Raw genomic sequence first — 23,639 nt, forward strand, 5'->3', positions numbered from 1 at the left:
TACAAGGGGTTGAACCTGCTCGCTGCCCTGTTCAGGCTCCGTAGGCGGAACCTTTCTTTAGGGCTGCAGGGACAGACGGTTTAGTTTACATGCGAGATAAGAGTGATGGCGGCGGCGAGAGTGGCTGCGGCAGGACAGCTGAGGGTGAGTGAATGAAGGGAGACCCTGAACCATGGCGGGAGAGGAAGATGCGAGATACGGGAAGCAAGAGGAAGGAGGGAGATCCGAGACACTGGAGGCTGTGGGATGGAGATTGAGTCACTGGATAAGAGGAGGGGGTAGACGCGAATAACTGGAGGCAAAGGGAGATACAAGACATTGGAAAGAAGAGGGAGGTAATCTGAGAAACTGGAGACAGGGAGGGAGAGAGATCCGGGACAATGGAGGCGGGTGCATTGCAGAGGTAAAGAATGTGAAGCTAATGAGAGGGTGGGGGGTCTGAGACAATAGAGAGCGGAAGGCTGCACAGCTGGAGATCTGAAGGTTAACTGGTTCCGACCAATTGATTGCATCTTTCCACTCTCTAGTCCCTCTTCAACCCTTTTCTCCTCTTTCCTTCCCCTCTCTTCTCGAGGCTTCATTTGCTCGGTGTGGATAGATTGTACTCACCTTTCCTTGGGTTAGGGCCCCAAGGCATGATACAATTACCATTAATTTTGTGTGTCAAAACAAATGTGGGGAATTTGCAGCTTTGACTCTTAACATCTAGCTCTGGGACAGTTTCAAATTTGAGATGCAGCCTGTATCATTCATGAATACTGCAATGTTAAATTCCTGTAGTTAGAGGTTGTACACAGTGACACCGAAGTGGACAGAAAATTAAAGTGGCAGGTAACTAGAAACTAAGGGTTCCCCCTACAGACTGAATGAAGGTATTCATGCATTCAATTTCTCCATCAGCAGGAGCACTGAATATAATAGACTTTATTAGAAGAAATCCAATGTGCTTCACCTGGAAGGTATTTTGGGCTCCCCAATTATAATCATAGGACAGTATGGCCCAGAAACAGGCTTTTCCCTTTCGGCTCGCCTTGTCCACACTGACCAAGTTGGCATACTGGTTTTGTCCCATTTGCCTGTACTTGACCATAACCCTCTAAACCCTTGCTTCCATACATTTGTAGAAATGTCTTAAAAATTGTAACTGTATCTGCTTCTATAACTTCCTCTGGCAGCTCATTTCAGATATGGAATATCCTTTGAGTAGAAAAAGTTGCCCCTGAAATCTCTCTTAAATCTTTCCCCTCTCAACTAAGGCCTATGCCCTCCAGTTTTAGAATGCTCTATCCTGGGGAAAAAAGACAGTGTGTGTTCACTTCATCCATGTCTCTCATGACCCTCTACACCTCAGTAAGGCCACTTTCAGCCTCCTACACCCCAAAGAAATAAGTCCCAGCCAATCCATTCTCTCCTAACAACTCAAGCCCACAAGTCTGAAGAAGGATCTCGACCTGAAACGTCACCCATTCCTTCTCTCCAGAGGTGCTGCCTGACCCGCTGAGTTACACCAGCATTTTGTGTCTACCTTCAATTTAAACCAGCATCTGCAGTTCTTTCCTACACAGCCTAGGTAACTTCCTGGTGAATCCCTTCTGCACCATTTCCAGCTTAATAAAATCCTTCCGATAGCTGAACTACTAGAACTGCATACAGTGCTCCGTATGGTCTCAACTTGATTTGACAACTTTTGTACTCAATATTCTTACCAATGAAAGCAAGCATGCCAAAAACCTTCTTCACCACCAAGTGAAAAAAAGAGTGAGATGAAATGGCAAGTTTTATATCTCTGCAGCAGGACAGGAATGTGGAATGAGAAAGAGAAGTGTTGATGGGAATGGTAGAGCGAACCAGGTAGTTGCAAAGGGAATGATGCATTCAGAATGCTGAAAGAGGAGAGGGAAGGGATGATTTGACCAATGCTGGAACCTTGTTGAAGATGGTGGACATACAAAGGATGATGTCCTCTAAACTGTGAAAAGTATGATCTGTGCTCAATCTCCCTTCACTTGAGACAACAACCACCGCCACCGATCCAACCAGCCAAACCCCCTCAATCCCAGAAATTATTTTGGTGAACCTTCACTGCACTCCCTCAATTGCAAGTACAGGTCAACCACCGATTTTCTGGCATCCGTGGTTTCAGAACCTTTCTGGATTATCCGTTTTGCCGGACCAACAGAGGTCAAGGCCTCCGAGAGGAGTCCAACGGTACCAGAATGGTCCACCTATGTCGCCAAGGGGGCGAGATACCAGCCTGCAAAGTCAGCTATGGGAATGGATCTGGCGGCTCTATCCAGGCCGGAGTTCCAGAGCCCCGGCCGCAGGGAGCAAATTCGCCCATCGATCGGCATGGAAGTCCCAAGGAGGGTGAAATCGTTACCTCAACCAGCCTAGGCGCCACATTTTCGGGGGGACTTCTGGGGGAGACTTCAAGTGTGCCCTCATAATTTTGTCCGGATTAAAGCAGGTGTGGGACCACCAGTTGCCAGAAAATCGGTGGTGGACCTGCATATCGTGAAGGGGAGAATTGACCTAGCCTGCCCACAATATTCGAGTTGTGGTCTTGCTGGAGCCCTGTAAGAGCTCTACTCTTATAAACAGATCCTCTTGCAATAAAAGCTAACATTTAATTTTCCTTTTTTATTTTTATCCTATACATGCGTTAAATTGCAGTGATTTGCGTACAAGGACAGCCAAGTTCTTCTGAACACCAACACTTTAAAATATTTATTCATTTATAAAGTACTCTTCTTTAGCTTTATTTCCAGCTTCACTGGAAACTCGTACTTTTCTGCATTATATTCTGCATTATCTGCTCATTTGACCTATTATAATTCAGTATATATCCCTACTGGGATTTTATCCCTTTGAATACTCTTATTGCATCCTCCTTACAATCTACATAGCTACTCAACTCAGTATCATTAATACACTTGGATAGATGATATTTGTTCCCCTCGTCACAACAAGCGGTGCTGGCTCAAAGGGCAGAATGGCCTCCTCCTGCACCTATTTTCTATATTTTCATTTTCTAAACAAGGAGCAATTTATGGGTCTGAATTAACAAAGAGAAAATAAACAAAACAAAGCTAGGGCTTTTGACGCCAGAGATAGTAAAGGACGTTTTCCATTGTGAAGCAGAAACTAACTGACAATTCAAAGGATTTTATAAACATAAAAGCAACAGTTTTAGCATTGCTCCTTTGGAAGGAATTTATACGGTTGTAACAAAAACAGCAAGAAGATTCCAATTTGGAGTTTTTCTTTGGGCAGATGTCTGTTGACGTACAAAATGAAAATTTATTGTGTTGAATAAAGTCAAACTGAATAAAAAATGATGTCAACGAACCTTCGCTGAAGAGCAATTGTGGAAGAGTGGGGAAGGAAAAGTGGACAAGAGGGTGGGGTGAGGAGAGGGGGAATGAGAAGGGGGGGGAAGAGGGGGAGAGGGTGGGGAGAGGGTGAGATGCAGTGTATTTGGCCTTCGATAAGATGCCACATGAATGATTATTTAACAAAATTGGAGCACTTGTGTTTGGGGATAATATTCCAGGGTGGATTCCAGCATCTGCAGTTCCTTGTGTCTCCTCGTACAAGGGTAGATAGATAATTTGTTAACAGAGTAAAATTACTGAGGCACCTCTATTTTGGGAAATCATGTCCAGCAATGCTGAAACCAATCAGACCCACAAATTGGTCCTTGCTTGTCGGGGCAGTGGATACACCTTCATATTTCTGCATGCACACATCATGGACACAGGCAGGGCCTAATGGAAGAGAGCAGCCTGCACCTTTACAGGCTCATTCACCAAGTGTCAGGAGTTGAGGGTACAGTACACTAGCATGCTTGCCGTGGCCAAAGTGCAACGTCTTTAGCAAAAAGCAAGGTGCTGGAGTAACTCAGCTGGTCAGTACCATCTGTGGAGGAAATGGACAGGACCCGTCTTCAAGAAGGTTCACCAAAGAGAAGGGTACCTCTTTTTACTGCTAAATCTCTTCAAAACATGGCTATTTTGAGGAAGTTCTTTTTACTGCTCTATTGTGAAATCTCCTCAAAGTACGACTGCTTTGAAGAAGTTTTCACGTTTACTGTGTATAAGATTATGTAGTGTATGAGATCTTGAGGGGATTAGTGAGGTTAAATGCATAGTCTTTTACCCAGAGTAGGGGAAGCAAGAACCAGAGGACTTGGGTTTAAGATGAGTGGGGAAAGATTTATTAGGAAGCTGAGGGGCAATGTTTTTAGACAAAGGGTCGTGTGTGTATGGAACAAGCTGCTAGAGGAGGTTATTGAGGCAAGTACTATCACAACGTTTACAAGATATTTGGACAGGTACATGGATAGTACAGGTTTAGAAAGATATGGGCCAAACGGAGGCAGGCGGGACTAGTATAGATGGGGCATCTTAGTCGGCATGGGCTAGTTGGGCTGAAAGGCCTGTTGCCACACCCTGTGACAATGACTCTACTGCTTAATGCAATTTCTTTTACAGTGCAAAGACATTATATTGGGGAATCAACATAAGATTCTGATACATCAATATATTAAAATCTCTAACTCAGTAGGTTTGGATCATGTTTCCTTCTGTAACAGATCACCCCTTGCATTGAAACCTACGTTTCATGGCGTGATTGGGGAAAAAAAAGGTTTCTTACCTTGATTCTTCCAGGATAATTCCCGGGGCTAAAAATGTGGAACAAAAATGCTGTGTTTGAAGCTGTGTTTCGGTCTAACTCCCCTCTCTGTCGAAGCTTCTTGCAAGTTTTTCACTCTCCTTTCGATGTGACCAAAGGCAAAGAAATGTACTTTGAACCAACCAGGGTGGTTTATATCAGAAAAGATTCCTTTCATTAACCTTTGAATAGCTGAGCAGACAAAATGCAAATGTGCCTGTGCAATAAATGACTGGTGAAGTCTGCATTGTGTGGAGGTTGGGAATTTGAATTAATGAGTTCTGCTTTAACCGGCAATTTTCTGTCAGGCTGTATTATTTCACTTTCTTTCAAAGATCAGTCTGTAGGATTAATTTCTTAAGTACACAAAAATGCTGGAGAAACTCAGCGGGTGCAGCAGCATCTATGGCGAGAAGGAAATAGGCAACATTTCGGGCCAAAACCCTTCTTCAGACTGATGTCTTAATTTCTTAAGTATTTTGCTGATATTCACAGATGAATTTGACCGGAGGGTGGTGAATCTGTGGTGGAGGCCAAGTCATTGGTATTTTAAAAACGGAGATTGATAGTTTCTTGATTAGTAAGGGTGTCAAAGGTTATTAGGAGGAGGCATGGGAATGGGGGTTGAAAGGGAAAAATAGATCAGCCGTGATCGAACGGTGGAGCAGACTCACTGGTCCGAATGGCCTAATTCCGCTCCCTTGTCTTATGATCTAATGATTTGTGCTGTTGCTGCAATTTGGATACTTTTGATTTGCTTCTTCAGTATCAGATTGTGCATGATTCTGAACCTTCTACACTCTGTACATTTACTTTTTAAAAATCAGATGTTGTGCTCACACTGTCACAGGATGCTTACAAATTAATTCCTTTTGAAGTCCAATTACTGCTGATGTGTTAAATGTGGGAGCAGCAGTGAGATCTAACAATAGATTAATGGAATAGTAGGAACTATTGATAGTTGAAGGAGAATTGTTGACTGGAATCCAAGAGAGCTCTTTCGGTTGATCTTTAACTTTTGATTTTCAGATGCAGCTAAATATTGAGTTTAGTTTATTGTCACTTGTACCGAAGTACAGTGAAAAGCTTTAGTTGCGTGCGAATCAGTCCCAAATTCCCCAAAATGTGGGAATGGGAGTATTATCGTCAGATATAATGCACGGATACCAACACTTGATGTGAATAGCACATCCATTCAATTGAAGTTTACATTGTACAAAACTGGGCTTATCGTAAATAAAAACAGGAAATGCTGGAAATACACGGCAAGTCAGTCGGTATCTGTGGGGAAACGCCCAACATTTCAGGTTCAAGACTGCATTTAGGGAGTGTATCTTCCTGGATCTGAGGCTTTTTGTCATGTAGGTGAATCAGTTGGTTTCTTTGAAGATAGACACAAAATGTTGGAGTAACTCGTAGGAACAGGCAGCATCTCTGGATTGAAGGAATAGGTGATTCGGGTCGAGAAGTCTAAAGAAGGGTCTCAACCCGAAACGTCACCCATTCCTTCTATCCAGAGATGCTGCCTGTCCCGCTGAGTTACTCCAACATTTTGTGTCTATCTTCAGAGTAGACTAGCATCTGCAGTTCCTTCCTACACATACTCAGTGGTTTCTTTGCCAGACTCACAGGAAGATCACATCTGTTCATTCAGTTTTCAACCTGTTTCCCAGAGAGACTAAAGGAAATATATCAAGTGCTTTCAGTGAATCTAGGACTGATATCCACTGCATGTCTATTAAAAAATTAGTTGTTAATGTGAGAAAGAGGAGCAAGGTCATCTCTGTCCTCAATGCCGACAGGGCATCCTGTGGGGTAGTTTAGTTCAGTTTAGTTTATTGTCATGTGTACCGAGGTACAGTGAAAATCTTTTGTAGCGTGCTAACCAGTCAGCTGAAAGACTATAAATGATTACAAACAAGCCGTTCACAGTGTACAGATACATTTCTAAAGGGAATAACGTTTAGTCCAAGATAAAAAGGCATATTGGGGTGACCAATAACTATTGCCTTGATTGGCGCATTCTGAAAAATAAGTTGTAACCTGCAATAGAGAGTTTAGAAACAAGGAACCACAGATGCTGGTTTATACCAAAGGTAGGCACAAGGTTCTGGAGTAAGTCAGCGGGTTAGGCAGCATCGCTGGAGAACATGGATCCGTGACATCACTCATTCCTTCCATCCAGAGATGCTGCCTGTCCCGCTGAGCTACTCCAGCATTTTGTGTGTATCTGCGAAGTGATGAGGAGCACAAAGGAGCAGTTCTGAACTTACAGAAAGAAAGAGTGAGATACCGTAAGCTAGCTTTGCCATTCCCTGGATCTAAGCCTCCCACTCACCATCTTATGGGACTTCTCCATGTATGTCCTTTCACCCCTGTACAGGAACACAAAGGTATCTTTCCAGGTGACGCAGCAATTCACCTGGACTTCCAGTCTTGTGTGCTGCATTTGTTCGCATTGTGACCTTCTCCACTGAGGGGAAATCAAATGCAGGCTGAATGGTTTCTTTGCGATCCCAGTGCACTTGGTTCACAGGAGTGACCCACAGCTTCTCATTGACGACGGTTTTAATTCACCATCCCGTCTGTCCGTGACCTCCTGCACTGTTACAGTGGCGCCCGTTGCAAGTTTGACGATCAACACTACGTCGTTCATAAGTTCCAGGAGCAGAATTAGGCCATTTGGCCCATCAAGTGTACTCTGCCATTCAATCATGGTTGGAGCCTTGGATAATACTGCTCATCCCCTCCATGACAAACTGGTCTACCTGAGAAGCACCTTCAGCAACAGACTGGTTCCACCAAGATACAGCACAGAACGCCACATGGGATCCTTCTTCCCAGGGAATGGAAATTAATAGAGCTTGCGTAGAAATGCCTGAAAATTGTCACAGAGAGCAGTTGTTTTCAGTGCAGTTTTCTCATTCAGCAGTAACTTCATATTTTGTTTTTAGTTTTAGAAACAGCGTGGAAATAGGCCCACCGAGTCCACACTGACCATCGATCACCCGTTTACACTCGTTGTATGTTATCCCACTTTCTCATCCACTCCCTACACACTAGGGTCAATTAACCTATAAACCCATATGTATTTGGCATGTGAGAGGAAACCGCAGCACCCGGAGAAAGCCTACACACTCAGGGAAAACTTGCGAACTCTACACAGACAGCACCTGAGGTCAGGATTGAACCCAGCTCTCTCAAGCTGTGAAGCAGTAGCTCTACCACCTGTGCCAATGTTTCACCCAAATTAATCTCATGTTAATCTTCTCTTTTGCAGGTTTTACTGAGGCAGTTGACACATCCTCATCGTTTATCCAATGGATCCCGGAGATCAGTTTGCACGGCATTTAAGGTGACCTAAAATGTTGCGTTGTGTTTTAACGGTACCTTGCCGTTATGGGAAGAAGACGGGAATGGTTTTAGGAGAGAGAGATAGATCAACCATGATTGAATGGTGGAGTAGACTTGATGGGCCTAATGGCCTAATTCTGCTCCTATCACTTATGACCTTATGTGTTGAGTTTAAGTTTGAGTTTGATGACCTTTCACCAGCAGAGGAAAGGAAAACACAGGTATACTAGGCAGAGTTGATGCTGCACTGGTCATTATGAGATGCAGTTGTCTTCAATAACACAATACTCTTTGTCTTCCTGCTTTGAACAGGCTGCTGATATGCAGATTGAACTCACTAAACAACCCAGAGAGAAGCCCGACAACAACACCCTGGTGTTCGGCAAGTCGTTTACAGACCATATGTTGACAGTGGAATGGGACGCAGAGAAGGGTTGGAGCAAACCCCATATTAAACCTCTGCAGAACCTCTCCATTCATCCTGCATCTTCAGTTCTGCACTACTCTATAGAGGTAACCAATTTCCTTACAAGATCCAAGAATTAATACTTTTAAACACCAGGGCCAATACCTCAGTGCTGAACTACTATCTACCTCATTGGTGACCCTCGGACTATCCTTGATCTGACTTTGCTGGCTCTACCTTGCACGAAAAGTTATTCCCTTATCATGTATCTGTACACTGTAAATGGCTCGAGCGTATTCTGCTGACTGGACAGCATGCAACAAAAGCTTTCCGCTGTACCTTGGTACATGTAACAATAAACCTGACTGAACCTACCCATCCCATGGCATCCTGCAGTTCTCTGAACCACGATTCGGAAATCCCACTCCTCATTTATTCCATCCACAACCATTCATTCCTTTCTGTGCCAGAACTTTGGGGTGGCACAGTGGTGCAGCGGTAGAGTTGCTGCCTTATGGCGCCAGAATTCTGGGTTCGATGCTGAGTACAGGTGCTGTCTGCATTGAGTTTGTATGTTCTCCCTGTGACCATGTGCTCCGGTTTCCTCCCACACTCCAAAGACATACAGATTTGTAGGTTAATTGGCTTCGGTAAAAATTGTAAATTGTCTCTAGTGTGTAGGGTAGTGTTAGTGTATGCGGGTGGTCATTGTTTACAGTGGCGGACTGGCCAGGGTGTCAGCTTGCCCGATGGCAAGTGGGCCCCTGATGAAGTGGGCCCCTTATATCAAGTGGGCCCCTGATGAAGTGGGCCCCCTTTGTCTCCTGGCAACCAATATTTTTAGACCCAGCCCGCCACTGATTGTTTCAATGCTGTATCTAATACAATCAGTTAAAAAATTGGCCCGCAGATGCATTGGGAACCCTTATACACAAGGGTTAGATGTCCTGACATCGGCTCCATTAAACCTATAGCAATCAACCCTACTTTGGATGTTGGTCCTGGAGGGAGGTTGGAAGGAATGGTTGATGAAAGTGTCCTTTTGTCATCGAATGTGTGTATGTGGGGTGGGGGGGGCAAGTGGCATGTGGGACACTTTGAAGATAAAACGTTTTTTCCTTCTCCTCCCGTTTTCCCCTGCAGCTGTTTGAAGGAATGAAGGCTTTCCGTGGTGTGGACAACAAGATTCGCATGTTCCGACCGGACTTGAACATGGAGCGGATGCACCGGTCAGCGGTCAGAGCCTGTCTGCCGGTACGTTGGGCACTCGCTTACATTCTCCTCGTTGAAGAGAGTAAAACAAAGATACGCAACAACTCAAAGTGCTCGCAAGGGATGACGTGCTCGGTTACGATGGCCGGATGTGGAGAGCGATGTTCCAGTGTTCCACTCCCACGCTAGGACATTCAATCCAGTACCGAGAGTGTGTCGCATTGTCCAAGATATCACTATTTGAATAATACATTATATTAAAGCCCTGCTGGTTTGTTTGCCAAATCCTACCTGGTTCAACTACTCAAACTCAAAAGTGACAAAGCCACTTAATTCAAATCACAGCACTCTATTGCCCCACGTGCTGAAGTTCCATTTCCAGCAGTTTGCATCATTGTGACTTCTTTGTCACCATGTGTTTGAAACTGTTCATGTTATAATTTGCCATTTTTATTGCAATGCAACACCCTTTGTGCATGCTGCCCTTTAGAAAATGAAACGTTCTTTGCCAGAACTTCTGGGAATTGCTGCCTGTTTGCCTGTGTTTATAGGAATTTGACAAAGGAGAGTTGGCGGAGTGTATTCGAAAACTGATTGAAGTTGACAGAGAATGGGTCCCGTATTCTGATAAAGCAAGCCTCTACATCCGACCCACCTTCATTGGCACTGAGGTAGGAGGCCTCTGTTTGGCATGTCGATGCCGTGTGTTTTAAGAGATTTGCCTGCCAGTTGCTATTTTAAACAAAAATGTATTAAACCATCAGCACGGTGACACAGCGGTAGAGTTGCTGCCTTACAGCGCCAGCGACCTGGGTTTGATCCTGACTACAGGATCATGGAGTTTGTAGGTTCTCCTCGTGACTTGCATTGGTTTTCTCCGGGAGTTCCAGCTTCCTACCACTCTCCAAAGACGTCCTGGTTTGTAGGTTAATTGACTTTGGTAAAATTGCAAATTGTTCCTAGTATGTAGGATAGTGCTAGTCTAGGGGATCTCTAATTGGCACGGACTCGGTCCTGTTTCCGTTGCTTTATCTCTAAAACTAAAAACTAAAACTAAAGTGTGCAGTTGAAATAAATAAAAGACAGTGTAACTGCTTCAATCAAGATATCACAGAATTCAGATGGATTCCATTGAAGCAGATAATTTTCCCTGACCTTGTCAACCTTATACTTGCTTCCCTTGTTATTAGTGCACGCAATATGATCCCATTCCCCCACACTTCTCAACCCTTTCTACGAGGTGCAGCCACTGAACATTAGTTTAGTTTAGAGATACAGCAAGGAAACGGGCCCTTCGGCCCACCGAGTCCGCACTGACTAGCGATCCCCACACATTAACACTATCCCACAGATGCTAGGGACAATTTACACATACAACAAGCCAAATTACCTACATATCTGTACATCTGGATTGTGGCAGGAAACTGAAGATCTCGGAGAAAACACACGCGGAAAAACGTACAAACTCCGTACAGGCAAGCACCCGTAATCGGGGTCGAACCCAGGTCTCTGGTGCTGTAAGGCAGCAACTCTACGCTCACCACTGTGGCCGCCCATTCTGTGGATTTTGCCCCAGATATCGTGCTGATCACTGGATTATTTAGCTTTCCTTTGAGAAGATGGGACAGTTTGCACCACAGCAAGTGGCGCCAGTTAAACGCTCGGTAAGAAGCAACCGGTGTGGACCACACATTCATTGTTGCACATTTGCTTTCTCTTCCCAGCCTTCCCTCGGAGTGTCCCGAACTAACCACGCCCTACTCTTTGTTATCATTGGGCCCGTTGGACCCTATTTTGCAACAGGAGGTTTCAACCCCGTCTCGCTGCTTGCTGATCCAAAGTTTGTGCGTGCTTGGAAAGGAGGCGTGGGTGACTGCAAAATGGGAGGGTAAGTGAGCTCAAAACAAACGAGGTCCATGTTCAGATGCCACTTTTAAAGATATGATTTAATGGAGAGAGAATGTCAAAATCTGGGGTTTCTGGCACTGGGCCAAGGGGATTGGGAACCCCCAGCACTGGAACATCGGGATGGGAAACTCCCAGCACTGGGCCATGAAAAGCATCTCCCACAGCCAACAATGGACCATTGTGGGCTCCACCTTCCCCTGGTCGCCAGTGCCGGCTCGGATTTGTTCTAAACCTCTTTGTACCACTAGTTTCCCTTTCCCCTGACTATCCGTCTGTAGAAGGGTCTTGACCCAAAATGTGACCCATTTCTTTTCTCCAGAGATGTTGCCTGATCACTGAGATATTCCAACATTTTGGGTGTGTCGGGACGTGTTGTGACCAAAATGGCTTGTGATGAGTAGAATTTGGTTTAGTTTAGCTTATTATTATTGTCACATGTACCGGGGTAGAGTGAAAAGCATTTTTGTTGCGTGCTATCCAATCAGCAGAAAGACTATCCAAGCAGCACGGGAGGGCAATTTGAGGACTTAGTACATTCATTTTAATTATTAACTTGTGCTTAAATTATCCCAGTTTTGTAAAACTCCAGTGCAAGATCCTCGTCAGTCGGTGTCCAGAATGATGTACAAGAGAATCATCAGGATAAAGGTGGTACGGTGGAGCAGCGGTAGATTTGCTGCCTTACAGCGCCAGAGACCCGGGTTCCATCCTGACTACGGGTGCTTGTCTGTACGGAGTTTGAACGTTCTCCCCTTGACCTGCGTGGGTTTTCTCCGGGTGCTCCGGTTTCCTCCCACACTCCAAAGATGTACAGGTTTGTAGGCTAATTGGCTTGGTATAATTGTAAATTGTCCCTAGTGTGTGTAGGATAGTGTTAGTGTGCAGGGATCACTGGTTGGCGCCGACTCGGTGGGCCGAAGGGCTGTTTCTGCGCTATAAACGCTAAACTAAACTAGACTAAAGGTTATTTTGTGTAAAATCTGACCGAATTCTCCTCTCACTTCCTTGCCGTGTAGAAATTACGGCCCCACGATCTATGTTCAGAATGAAGCTCTGAAGCAAGGCTGCCAGCAGGTGCTGTGGCTCTATGGAGACGAGCACGCGGTCACAGAAGTGGGGACCATGAACATCTTCGTCTATTGGAAGAACGAGCAAGGCGGTGAGTATTGCAGGCAATGCCAGCTGCACAGCCAGCCCGTTAGTGCACTCATACACACTGCTGCCTTTATAAACACCTTCCAAGCCCACACTTTACAAGCCTAATGGCCACAGTTCAAGATTATTTTAATCTTGTCTTCCTCCTGTTGCATTCCTCTTGTGTTTTCCTGCCTTGTGGAGCCTTTGTTGACCAGTGTGCCTTACTTGCCTATCTCTCCTTCACTGTGAGACCGGGCCTGGCCTCTGTCCCTCCTGCAGTCCAGAGGCTGACCTGTTGCCCCCTCCTGACCTGTGTGGCCAGGTCTACCTCTCTCCCCCTCACTGCAAGTCCTGGCATGTATTGCCTGCCTCTCCATCCCTGTGTGGCCAAAGCTGCCTATCTCCTGCTCTGTGAACCCTGGCCTGTCTCCCACCTGCTGCCTGATTCTCCTTCCCTGTGTGGTCTGGCCCATCTGCCTCTCCCTCATTGTGAGCCCTGGCCTGGCCTATGTATCTCTCCAGCCATGTGGAACCAGGCTGTTTTCCCTTCCCATGTGCTGAGACTTGGCCCTGCCCTGTCTCCATCTTGCAGTATAGGGCCATGACCTGATTCTCCTGCATGTCCTGTGCGCTCTTCCCTGCCTGTCTCTCACTCACTGTAGTGTAGAGCCCTGGCCTAATTCTCTCCCTCCTACATTCCCTCCCTCCTACTTGCACCTCCCATGCAGGGTCTGCCTTTTCATCTGCACTTGCTGATAACAGGTTGTGCATTTTAAGTGTGTCAGTTCCCAAAGCTGTCGTTCGTCCCTGTTAAGCGGATGGTTGGGGAGGTATGCCCGGCTTGAGGTGATGATGTTTTGGTTTCTTGTTGAGTAATTCTAGGCTTCCTCCTCCAGAGGTTGAATTGCTCACTCCTCCACTGGACGGTACAATCCTTCCAGGCGTCACGAGGCAGAGCTTGCTGGACCTGGCACGGCAGTGGGTATGTTGGCATTTCAGTTTCCATGCTGTATCTCTAAACTAAACTAAACTAAATTCAGTGACATAAGTTGGCACATTTTGGGATTGTCATTGTGTGGCTGGAGGAGGACAAATGCATAGAGGGAGTACAGAGAAGGTTCACCAGACTGATTCCTGGGATGGCAGGACTTTCATATGAAGAAAGACTGGATAGACTCGGCTTGTACTCGCTAGAATTTAGAAGATTGAGGGGGGAGATCTTATAGAAACTTACAAAATTCTTAAGGGGTTGGACAGGCTAGATGCAGGAAGATTGTTCCCGATGTTGGGGAAGTCCAGGACAAGGGGTCACAGCTTAAGGATAAGGGGGAAATATTTTAGGACCGAGATGAGAAAAACATTTTTCACACAGAGAGTGGTGAATCTGTGGAACTCTCTGCCACAGAAGGTAGTTGAGGCCAGTTCATTGGCTATATTTAAGAGGGAGTTAGATGTGGCCCTGGTGGCTAAAGGGATCAGGGGGTATGGAGAGAAGGCAGGGATGGGATACTGAGTTGGATGATCAGCCATGATCATATTGAATGGCGGTGCAGGCTCGAAGGGCCGAATGGCCTACTCCTGCACCTATTTTCTATGTTTCTATTAACAAGCAGTCATGAGCCAGAATGCATAAGTCATAAGGAATATGAGTAGAATTAGGCCATTCGACCCATCAAGTCTATGCCATTCAATCATGGCTGATTTATCTCTCCCTCCTATCCCCATTCTTCTGCCTTCTCTCCATAACATCTGACAACCGTACTATTCAAGAATCTATCTATCTCTGCTTTAAAAAATCTCCACTGATAGTTTATAATTAAACACTGTTTATTTCCAGGGAGAGTTTAAAATTTCAGAGCGAGGGATGACAATGCCTGAACTAGTCAAAGGACTGCAAGAGAATCGAGTGAAGGAAATCTTTGGCGCAGGCACAGCGTGTGTTGTGTGTCCAGTCGATCGAATCCTTTACATGAACCAGGTGAGTCCATTTGATGGAACCCCACTCTCTGAAATGCTTTGTGGCATCACGGGTTGAAAAGCGGAGTAAGAAACTGAAACTCCACCCAGCAAGCAGACAGGCGAAAGCCCATGATAGACAAAAGGAGCTGGAATAACTCTGCGGGTCAGGCAGCATCTCCGGAGATAACTTTTTTGGGTCGGGACCCTCCTTCAGACAGAAGCGCATGGTTCAGCTGATTCCAAAGACAAATACCTGACATTTTAAACCAGATTATAAATGATCCAGGCCAGGTTGGTTAACTTTGTTTAAGAAGGAACTGCTGGAAAATCGAAGGAACACAAAAATGCTGGAGAAACTCAGCAGGTGCAGCAGCATCTATGGAGCGAAGGAAATAGGCAACGTTTCGGGACGAAACGTTGCCTATTTCCTTCGCTCCATAGATGCTGCTGCACCCGCTGAGTTTCTCCAGCATTTTTGTGTACCTTCAGGTTGGTTAACCGTTGGTCCCAAAAGAAGGTCTACTTTATGTTAATCATCTTCTTTCCTGGACTAGGGAGGTCCGATGCAAACATATTGTTCCACGCAAGGTGCTGATTGTTATGATATCTCCTATTATTCCCCCACTCGCACTATTTACACATAGAGGACATGTGTTTCAGGTGAGGGGGGTCAAGATTTAATAGGAACCTTAGGGGCAAGTTTTTTTTTTTTAATACAAAGGGTGGTAGGTGTATGGAACGAGCTGCCAGAGATAGTAGCTGAGGCAGGTCAGTTGTGAGCAATTAACACTCGGCTTCTGTGCACTCCCAAAGTGTTCACAAAGCTAGCCCTGAATGTTCCTTTTCCATCCCTTGTGTGTTCACAGTGTCTGTGTTTCCCAGCCGTAAGTGGGGACTTGCATTTCTTAGAGGAGGTTTTAGCCTCATTCCTCTGTCTACTCGGTAACTCTCCCTGTAACAGCGATTGAAATGGAATGTCTATTTCAGGAGTCTCCAGTCATTCATGTGAATGATACGACCTGCCAGTCGCAACTGATTGAATGTAATTAGAGCTGCTGGGCCGAAGCATGCACTGACTTTGCTTGGTTTATCCATGCAGTTAGTTTGTCAACATAAGCAAATTACGTTTTTTTTTTAAATGCTCAGGAATTAAGCACCAGCGATAAGGAAAGTCAAAGAACCAAATGCCAATGACCAGGGCTCATGAGGAATAGGAGTAGAATTAGACCATTCGGCCCATTTACTCTGCCATTCAATCATGGCTGATCTATCTCTCCCTCCTAACCCCATTCTCCTGCCTTCTCCCCATAATCTCTGACACCTGTACTAATCAATGCACAAATACATAGAAGGAAAAGTAACCATTAGAAATTTGAGTCGCAATACTGAATGTGATTAAAATAGTTCCTATGCTACAAAACTTGTTTTTAATGACGGTGGAATATTGTAAAAGAACACAGTTCTTACATTGGTCTTTTTTCTTTATTTAGAACTATCACATTCCCACCATGGAGAATGGCCCCGAGCTAGCTAAAAGGTTCTTGAAAGAATTGACAGACATTCAGGTAAAACTTTGGACTGTTATATGTACAGCAGCTTGCATGAATCCTATTTTCACGTGTCAGCTGAAGCTAATGATGGCTCATATCTTCATACCAATTTGTGGGTAGAATTTCAGTGAGGAGAATCTTGTGATATTATGCACCAACGCATGTTATAAAATGTTCCCTGAAAGGCGATGTAGATCAGGCAAAGTTTTGATTTTAAGTAAACTTTTAAAATATACTAGACCAAGTGCAGACCCGTTGGGTCTGCTTCCCCAAAGCACCCGTTCCCTACCCGTAGCCCCCATGTGAGGCATGGTCCTCCAACTCAAGCCGTTCCGGAAGGAAGTGAAGCTGATCACTTCTAGCCAAGCCATTGTGACGTCATCAGTTGCAGCTGGTCGTTTTAAATTCATATTCTTTTGAATTTTTTAAACTTTTAATCAGTAATAAGTCGAGAGATAAAGCATAAAATGTTCAGTGAAGGTGATCTCTGCCTAGAGGGGAAAAATGTCAATCAGAATATGTAAAAATGTAATCGTTACCGCATAGTGTTTTTGCGAAGATGTAAAGACAACCACATATACACACGTATAAGATCAGACTTAATAATAATATGATATTTAAGTGTGGCGCAGCGCCTGAGACCCGGGTTCAATCCTGACTACTGGTGCTGTCTGTACGGAGTTTGTACATTCTCCCTGTGACCTCGTGTGTACCTGTACCTGACCTACACCCCGTTGTACAGTTTGACAGCCTTCCGCACAGTATGAGTGGATCGGTTTACACTGCTGTTGGAAAGTAGCATTTCAAGACTACTTTAATACTACATTCAACACTACTACATTTCAATAGTGGAGTCCTTTACTGTTTGTTTGTCTGTGCCTGCAGTATAAGTGGGAAGAGCTATGTAATGTTGGAGTTTGCTCTTAACACTAATGTGCATGGTACCTAGACTATGGAACAGCATCCCTCTTCCCATCAGAACTGCCCCCTCCATCAACTCTTTTGAGTCTAGACTTTAAACTTATTTCTGCTCTCAAGCCTTTTTTGAGGTCCGCTGTATGTACTTATGTATGTATTGTCGATCTATGTACCACTGTTTTGTAGCATGTTAGTACCTGCTCTGATGTAAAGCACTTTGGTCAATGAGAGTTGTTTTTAAATGTGCTATAGAAATAAACTTGACTTGACTTGATTGTTTCTGTTTTAATTCCAGTACGGTCGGACGTCCAGCGAGTGGGCAAAGCTGGTCATCTGAATGATGGATATCTGGTTTCCATTCCACACAACCCTAAGCCAGAGGCAGCTCAGTCTGTACTGGGAATGCTTTCAATGCTTTGTGTGGCTTCTCAAGGGAATATCTTGGAGACTTTATTAATCTTGTCTGGTTGTAGAATTAGTCCGGAAAGTGGATTCAGCAGTGCTATCTTGTTCTAGATTCTTTGGTCTGCCGTAGTAGCCTTTAATTGCTTATCAAGTGAATTGTTGCGCTTTATAGGGATGGAACTTGTTGCAACTTAAACAATAATCGGTATCAGTGACTCTCCGAATGCTCTTGAGACCCGTAGGACCCAGAGTTGGTTGTGGCTTTGAAGTGAAAAGCTGACGATATATTGGAGGAAATCGGTCGTGCTGGAAGAAGTCCTCAGCTCCTGTTTGCTGCTTCTTACGATCAGGAAATGCTGGGAATCGGAGGGAGACTCGAAAACAGGAAAGACCAATTAATGGCTTTGATCTGTGCTGTTGAATCGATTGGTTTAGCATGGCCGTTCCTTCAGCCACCTGTCAACTGCCGACATTTGAACAGCCGCCTTATTGAAGCTCTTCAGCTTTTTCATTTTAGTTCTCGCAGAGGACATCAACTAGAGCCGTCTGAATCAAAAGGAGTGGCGCAGCCGGTAGAGCCGCTGTCTCACGGCACCTGAGACCCGGGTTTAAACCTAAGCACAGACACTGTTTGCATGGAATTGCATGTTCTCCCTCTCTTACTAATGGGAGCTCCAGCTTCTTCCCACGTTTCTAGTACAAGCGTGTTGGTGGGTGAATTAACACAGTGGGTGAATTGCCCCTAGTGTGTGGCGGAGTAGTAGAATCTCGGGCAGGGAGTTGATGAGAATGTAGAGAGAATAAAAAATGGGATTGATGTGGGAGTATTGTTACAATGTCTGACTTGGTGGGCTAACATGGACTCGGTGGGCTGAAGGGCCTGATTCCATGCAGTACGAAGATGTGTCCCTGAATCTCTTGGCTCTGCTAGGTCAGTTGGGGATGGGAGTAGAGATCAGGCACATTGAGGATTCATTCCCCTGGCTCCGCTGAGTTAAACAGCCTGACTGTATATCACTAAAAATCCCCTTGCTTCTAAGAACATCAGAATGTCATTATGGCAAATTATCTTTTTAATGTAATTTTATCTGGGATCTGGACATTGCTGGCAAGATTGATTGCAGCATTAATTTCCCTGAACTAAGAGGCGCGTTAGGTCACTGTCGAGTCGGTCACGTTGCAATAGGCTGGACTCACACACAGACCATACTGTGTAATCGTGACGGATTCCTTTCCCAAAGATCACTAGTCAACCAGGTGGGTCTCTTCCACAATCCAGTAGCTTCGTGGCCATCATTGCAAAGAATTTAAATCCCACCCAAGTAGGATTTGAACCGGGTCTCTCTGGGCTTAGCCCGGGTCTCCAGCGCACTAGTTAATTCAACCACTGTTACCATCACATGTTTTTGTACAGAATGGTGTCAGAACGCACAAAACAAGTTGTATTTTTTCTGAGTGGGACAGAATTGGGGCAAATCAGTTTTTATATGTACAATGGAAGCAGAGCTATGATAGTTTTTTAAAAACGTATGGCAGTCTTTTAATGCTGCACATTTGCACGTGTTACTGTGACTAGTGGTGGTGCTAATAGCTTGTTGATGGGGCTCAACGGTACAAGTAGTGCACACTTCATCTCCCATTGTGAGGTTTTTTATGTCAAAGCTGCTTCAAGTGTATTGTCGAACCTCCCCTCTTCTTGCTTGCTAATCCATAGCAACCTGTTAAGGTAACCCGTATTAAACAACTGTACCCCTGTCCTCAGCCCCAGTGCAGTGATTGCCCCAAGGAGAGGGGTTAGGGAACAGAAAATCACACAACGGCTACACTTCTGTAGTCATTCGGTCAGTGCTGAAGGAGGCCAATAGGTTAATGATGGCAGAAATGTTTCATCTGTTTCATGGTCAGTGTGGAGTCTTCCGCCAATCATGAATCTGGCCTTTCTTGTTCCACTGTCACAAGAGTATTTTCAGTGCTTTCCTTGTTTGTTTAATGGGTTGACATGGCCAATGGACTGGGAAGAATGAGACTGCAGCCACATTAACCCCACTGATGAGCAGCAGACGTTACTGAGACAGCATCTCTAGCCCTCCATGCAGTTAGCTCCATCCAGCAGCCCTGTGTCGAGGAAACTCTGAAATCACCCTTCCACAAGACCCAGGTTCCATCCTGACCTCGGGTGCTGTCTGTGTGGAGTTTGTATGTTCTCCCTCTGACCGCATAGGTTTTCTCCAGGTGCTCCTGTTTCCTCCCACACTCCAAAGATGTACAGGTTTGTAGTTTAATTGGCCTCTGTAAGTTGCCCCCTAGTGTGCAGGGAGTGGATGTAAAAGTGGGAGAATAAAGAACTGCCCGTGAATGGGTGATTGATGGTCGGTGTGGAATCGGTGGACTGAGGAGCCTTATTTCTGTGCTGTGTCTCTAAAACTAAAACTTATCTGCATTTCATTGCATGACCTCGATGGGTTTGTGTGTGTGTGTATGTGGTGTATCTGTGTATATGTGGGTGTGTATGTGGGTCTGTGTGTAAGTGGATGTGTGCGTGTGTGCGTGCGTGCGCCTGTGTGTGTGTGTGCATTGAGAAACCTCTGAACCATTGCATCTAATGCAGGCTGCATCAATGTGCTTCTCCACTCAAATGGTTATAGGTTTCTCTGTCCGTCTGGGTACTGATTAAGAGCCGTAGTGTAACAAGCTGATCTCCGAGACCCTGTAGCAGGATGCCAGTTTCACTTAATCCTTGGATGAGGCAGTGTGGTTTGATGAACTGCAGCTTGGGACAACTGGGTATTTTGGATTTAGCCGTGTCAGTAACTGAAGGAGTCAAACTGGGTCAACTCAGAAATAACTGTGCCAGTTATGTCATCGACAAGCTGCATAATAAACCCATCCTTTAAATCATCTTCGGCACTGTTTTTACCCAGTGATAATTCTAAAGAGACAAACCACCAAATTCCAGTTCTCATTACCTGCCAGGTTAGTCTGAAGAAGGGTCTCAACCCGAAACGTCACCCGTTCCTTCTCTCCAGAGGTGCTGCCTGTCCCGCTGAGTTGCTTTTTGTGTCTATCTTCAGGTTAGGTAATGTGCTGGTAGAACAGCTGCCTCGCTGGTTCAGCCCCGGATTCAATCCTGACCTTGGGTGCTGTCTGTGTGGAGTTTGCCCATTTCCCACCTGTGATAGAGTGTGTCTATCCCCCCCGGGTGCTCCATTTTCCTCCCACACAACAAAGGCGTGCCACTGTTGGCATGCAAAGGTTGGCCACTGTTAAATTGCCTGAAGTATGCAGGGAATGGTAGAATCTGTGGGAGTTGACAGGAATGTGGGGGGGGTGGGTAGGGAATAAAATAGGATTGGTGTCGGCGAGCTGTAAAGCAGTGCACAGATTTGGAGGGCCGAATGGCCTGTTTCTGTGCTGTACGATTCGATGACTAGTGATTTACACAGTGAGATGCTCAATTTGGAGTTAGGGGAGGCAAGCATGGAGCTGCAGGGAGTGCCTGTCAGAGGAGTCACTGCATGAAAACGGGAATGACAGAGGGACGGAGACAAGGTGGCTTCCTGAACGAGCCCATTTTGCCCATTTTCCATGTCACACTGTAAATGCCCTTGGTACGGACAGACATTCCCTATTCAGTATCAAACTGAAGAAGGGTCCCGACCCGAAATGTCATCCACCCTTTTGCTCCTGAGATACTACCAACCTGACTCCAGCACTTTGTGTCGTTCTTTATTGGCGCTCATCTTGACTAACAGTCAAGGTCTTTACCAGACCACCACCAGCATCCGTGCTGTCTGAAGGATGTTGGCAAAATCCACAACCAACACCACATGTGTCCTTGCCAAGGGCTTTCACAGTGGCCTTGTTCCACCATCTCTAACTCATGAAACGTCATGTCATGGCTCTGAGGGAGGCTAATAGATTGGAGCTGTTTGGGCTGAATCCTGACTGTCAACAAAATATCAGTGAAATTGCAAAGAATCCCATCTCCAAAACGTTCCTTCGGGAGGTTAATTAAAAATGCTTCCAGTAAACTCTGTCGAGGCTGCACCACGTTATTCTGGTTTGCAGCGTGGCCAACATCTCTTCCTATTTAATGTGTCTGGCAGCGTCCATTTGGCTTTGATCTTTACCTGTAAGTTGTATTTTTGTTCATCCAAGAGTATATTTATACACCTTTGAATTATGTCTTTCATTCCCAAGTGCTATTTATAAATGTATTTTTTTCTTTACAAAGGTTGTCAAACTCGCTTGCACCATTACTAACACTATATTCCTTCATTCTGCAATAAAATAATTAAAATGTGTTTTGTGTTTTCTCACTGATGGGGAGGGGGGAGGTGAGGGATTGTAACTGACTGACTACAACCAAAGATCCTATAGCGGAGCAAGATAGACCACTCCTGCTAAATGCAATGGGCTGACGTGTAGTAAGCAACGGAGCGGAACGTGGGCCTTTTTTTCATCCATTTCAGTAACCCGACCCGACTCGCAGTGTAATCAACGTTGCTGGGGAACAGTTTGTGCTAATAAAGTATAATTATGAAAATGAAGAGAAGATTTTTCCCAAAGAACTTTTATTTTTACGAGGATGTTTCCGTAACCAGCTTCCGTCTCCGCACTAGTATCTTTGCTCCGCTACGGGATCTTTGGTGCGGAGACGGGAGCCGGTTACGGAAATGGGGCCGAAAATTACCCATGAATCTGCCCATGACCGTACTACGTCTTTTTTGTCAAGTGATCTATCTTGTTTGCTATATGATCTTTGTGCACAACTGTGTCGAGATGTAATCTGAGTAGAGGCAAGCACATACTGCTGTCTCCTTAAGTCCTTAAACCTTCCCATTTGTAATGTTAATGCTACCTAGTGACAAAGTTATCTGAAAACACCTTGTGACCATTGCCTCTTGAGAATGTGGATGTAAACCGTTGTGTTGAGATACAAGAGACTGCAGATGCTGGAATCTACAGGAAAACACTAAACTCCTGGAAAGAACATGGTAAAACGTGCCTCGAAGCAGCAGAAACCCGGGTTCGATCCTGACCTCGGGCGCTGTCTGTGTGGAATTTGCACGTTTTCCCTGTGTGACCGCGTGGGTTTTCTCTGGGTGTACCGGTTTCCTTCCACATCCCAATGCAATGCAGGTTTGTAGGTTAATTGGCACTCTGTAAATTACTCAGAGTGAAAAAGTGAGATAACAGAGAACTAGTGTGAACAGGTGATCGATGGTTTGGCGTGGGCTGAAGGGCCTGTTTCCACACTGTATCACTAAACTAAACTCAGTTGGTCAAGCAGCAGCTGCGGGGGCAGAAGGATGGTTGAGACATCGCGGCATGTAACTTGCTACACCGTTACGGGCAGGGGAAATTAAGGGTTGTGTGGGCTAAACCAGATCTCTGACTGAAGGGAAGATAGACAAAATGCTGGAGTAACTCAGCGGGACAGGCAGTATCTCTGGAGAGAAGGAATGGGTGACGTTTCGGGTCGAGACCCTTCAGACTGATGAAGAAGTCCGAAGAAGGGTCTCGACCCGAAACGTCACCCTTTCCTTCTCTCCAGGGATGCTGCCTGTCCCGCTGAGTTACTCCAGCATTTTGTGGCTATCTTTGATTTAAACCAGCATCTCCAGTTCCTTCCTCCACATCCTTCTCTGAAGGATTGTGCTTGGGCATGGCAATGCTTCACTGAACTCTACGGAAAAAAAATATCCAATTTCACTCCACGCCTGTACATGTGATAGTAAACATCCATCGAACCAGCGGCCCAGTTTCACGGCAGAAGAAAAAAAATGCAACGGTAAGAGAGACCTTGCAAATGACTGTGATGTTTGGTGCAAAGATCCTATAGCGGAGCAAGATAGATCGCTCCTTCTAAATGCAATGGGCTGACGTGTAGTACGCAACGGAGCGGAACGTGGGCCTTTTTTTCATCCATTTCAGTAACCGGACCCGACTCGCAGTGTAATCAACGTTGCGGGGGAACAGTTTGTGTTAATAAATTATAATTCTGAAAATGAGGAGAAGATTTTTACCAAATAACTTTTATTTTTACGATGATGTTTCCGTAACTGGCTTCCGTCTCCGCACTAGTATCCTTGCTCCGCTATGGGATCTTTGGT

At 45.3% G+C, this 23,639-nt stretch overlaps 1 protein-coding gene across 1 annotated transcript; it reads left to right on the top strand.

Annotated features, from left to right (window-relative positions):
- On the top strand, positions 1 to 21,827 carry LOC129713842 (branched-chain-amino-acid aminotransferase, cytosolic-like). The gene is made up of 11 exons (XM_055663175.1): positions 1 to 144; positions 7,955 to 8,029; positions 8,341 to 8,541; positions 9,578 to 9,688; positions 10,198 to 10,317; positions 11,371 to 11,534; positions 12,571 to 12,713; positions 13,588 to 13,673; positions 14,529 to 14,669; positions 16,141 to 16,215; positions 17,414 to 21,827. Exons 1-11 carry the CDS (start codon positions 106 to 108, stop codon positions 17,453 to 17,455), a joined length of 1,197 nt encoding a protein of 398 aa, XP_055519150.1. The 5' UTR covers positions 1 to 105; the 3' UTR covers positions 17,456 to 21,827.
- The last annotated feature ends 1,812 nt before the right edge of the window (positions 21,828 to 23,639 follow it).

The sequence above is a fragment of the Leucoraja erinacea genome, chromosome 37 (assembly GCF_028641065.1).
Source record: "Leucoraja erinacea ecotype New England chromosome 37, Leri_hhj_1, whole genome shotgun sequence".
Taxonomy (NCBI): Eukaryota; Metazoa; Chordata; class Chondrichthyes; order Rajiformes; family Rajidae; genus Leucoraja; species Leucoraja erinaceus.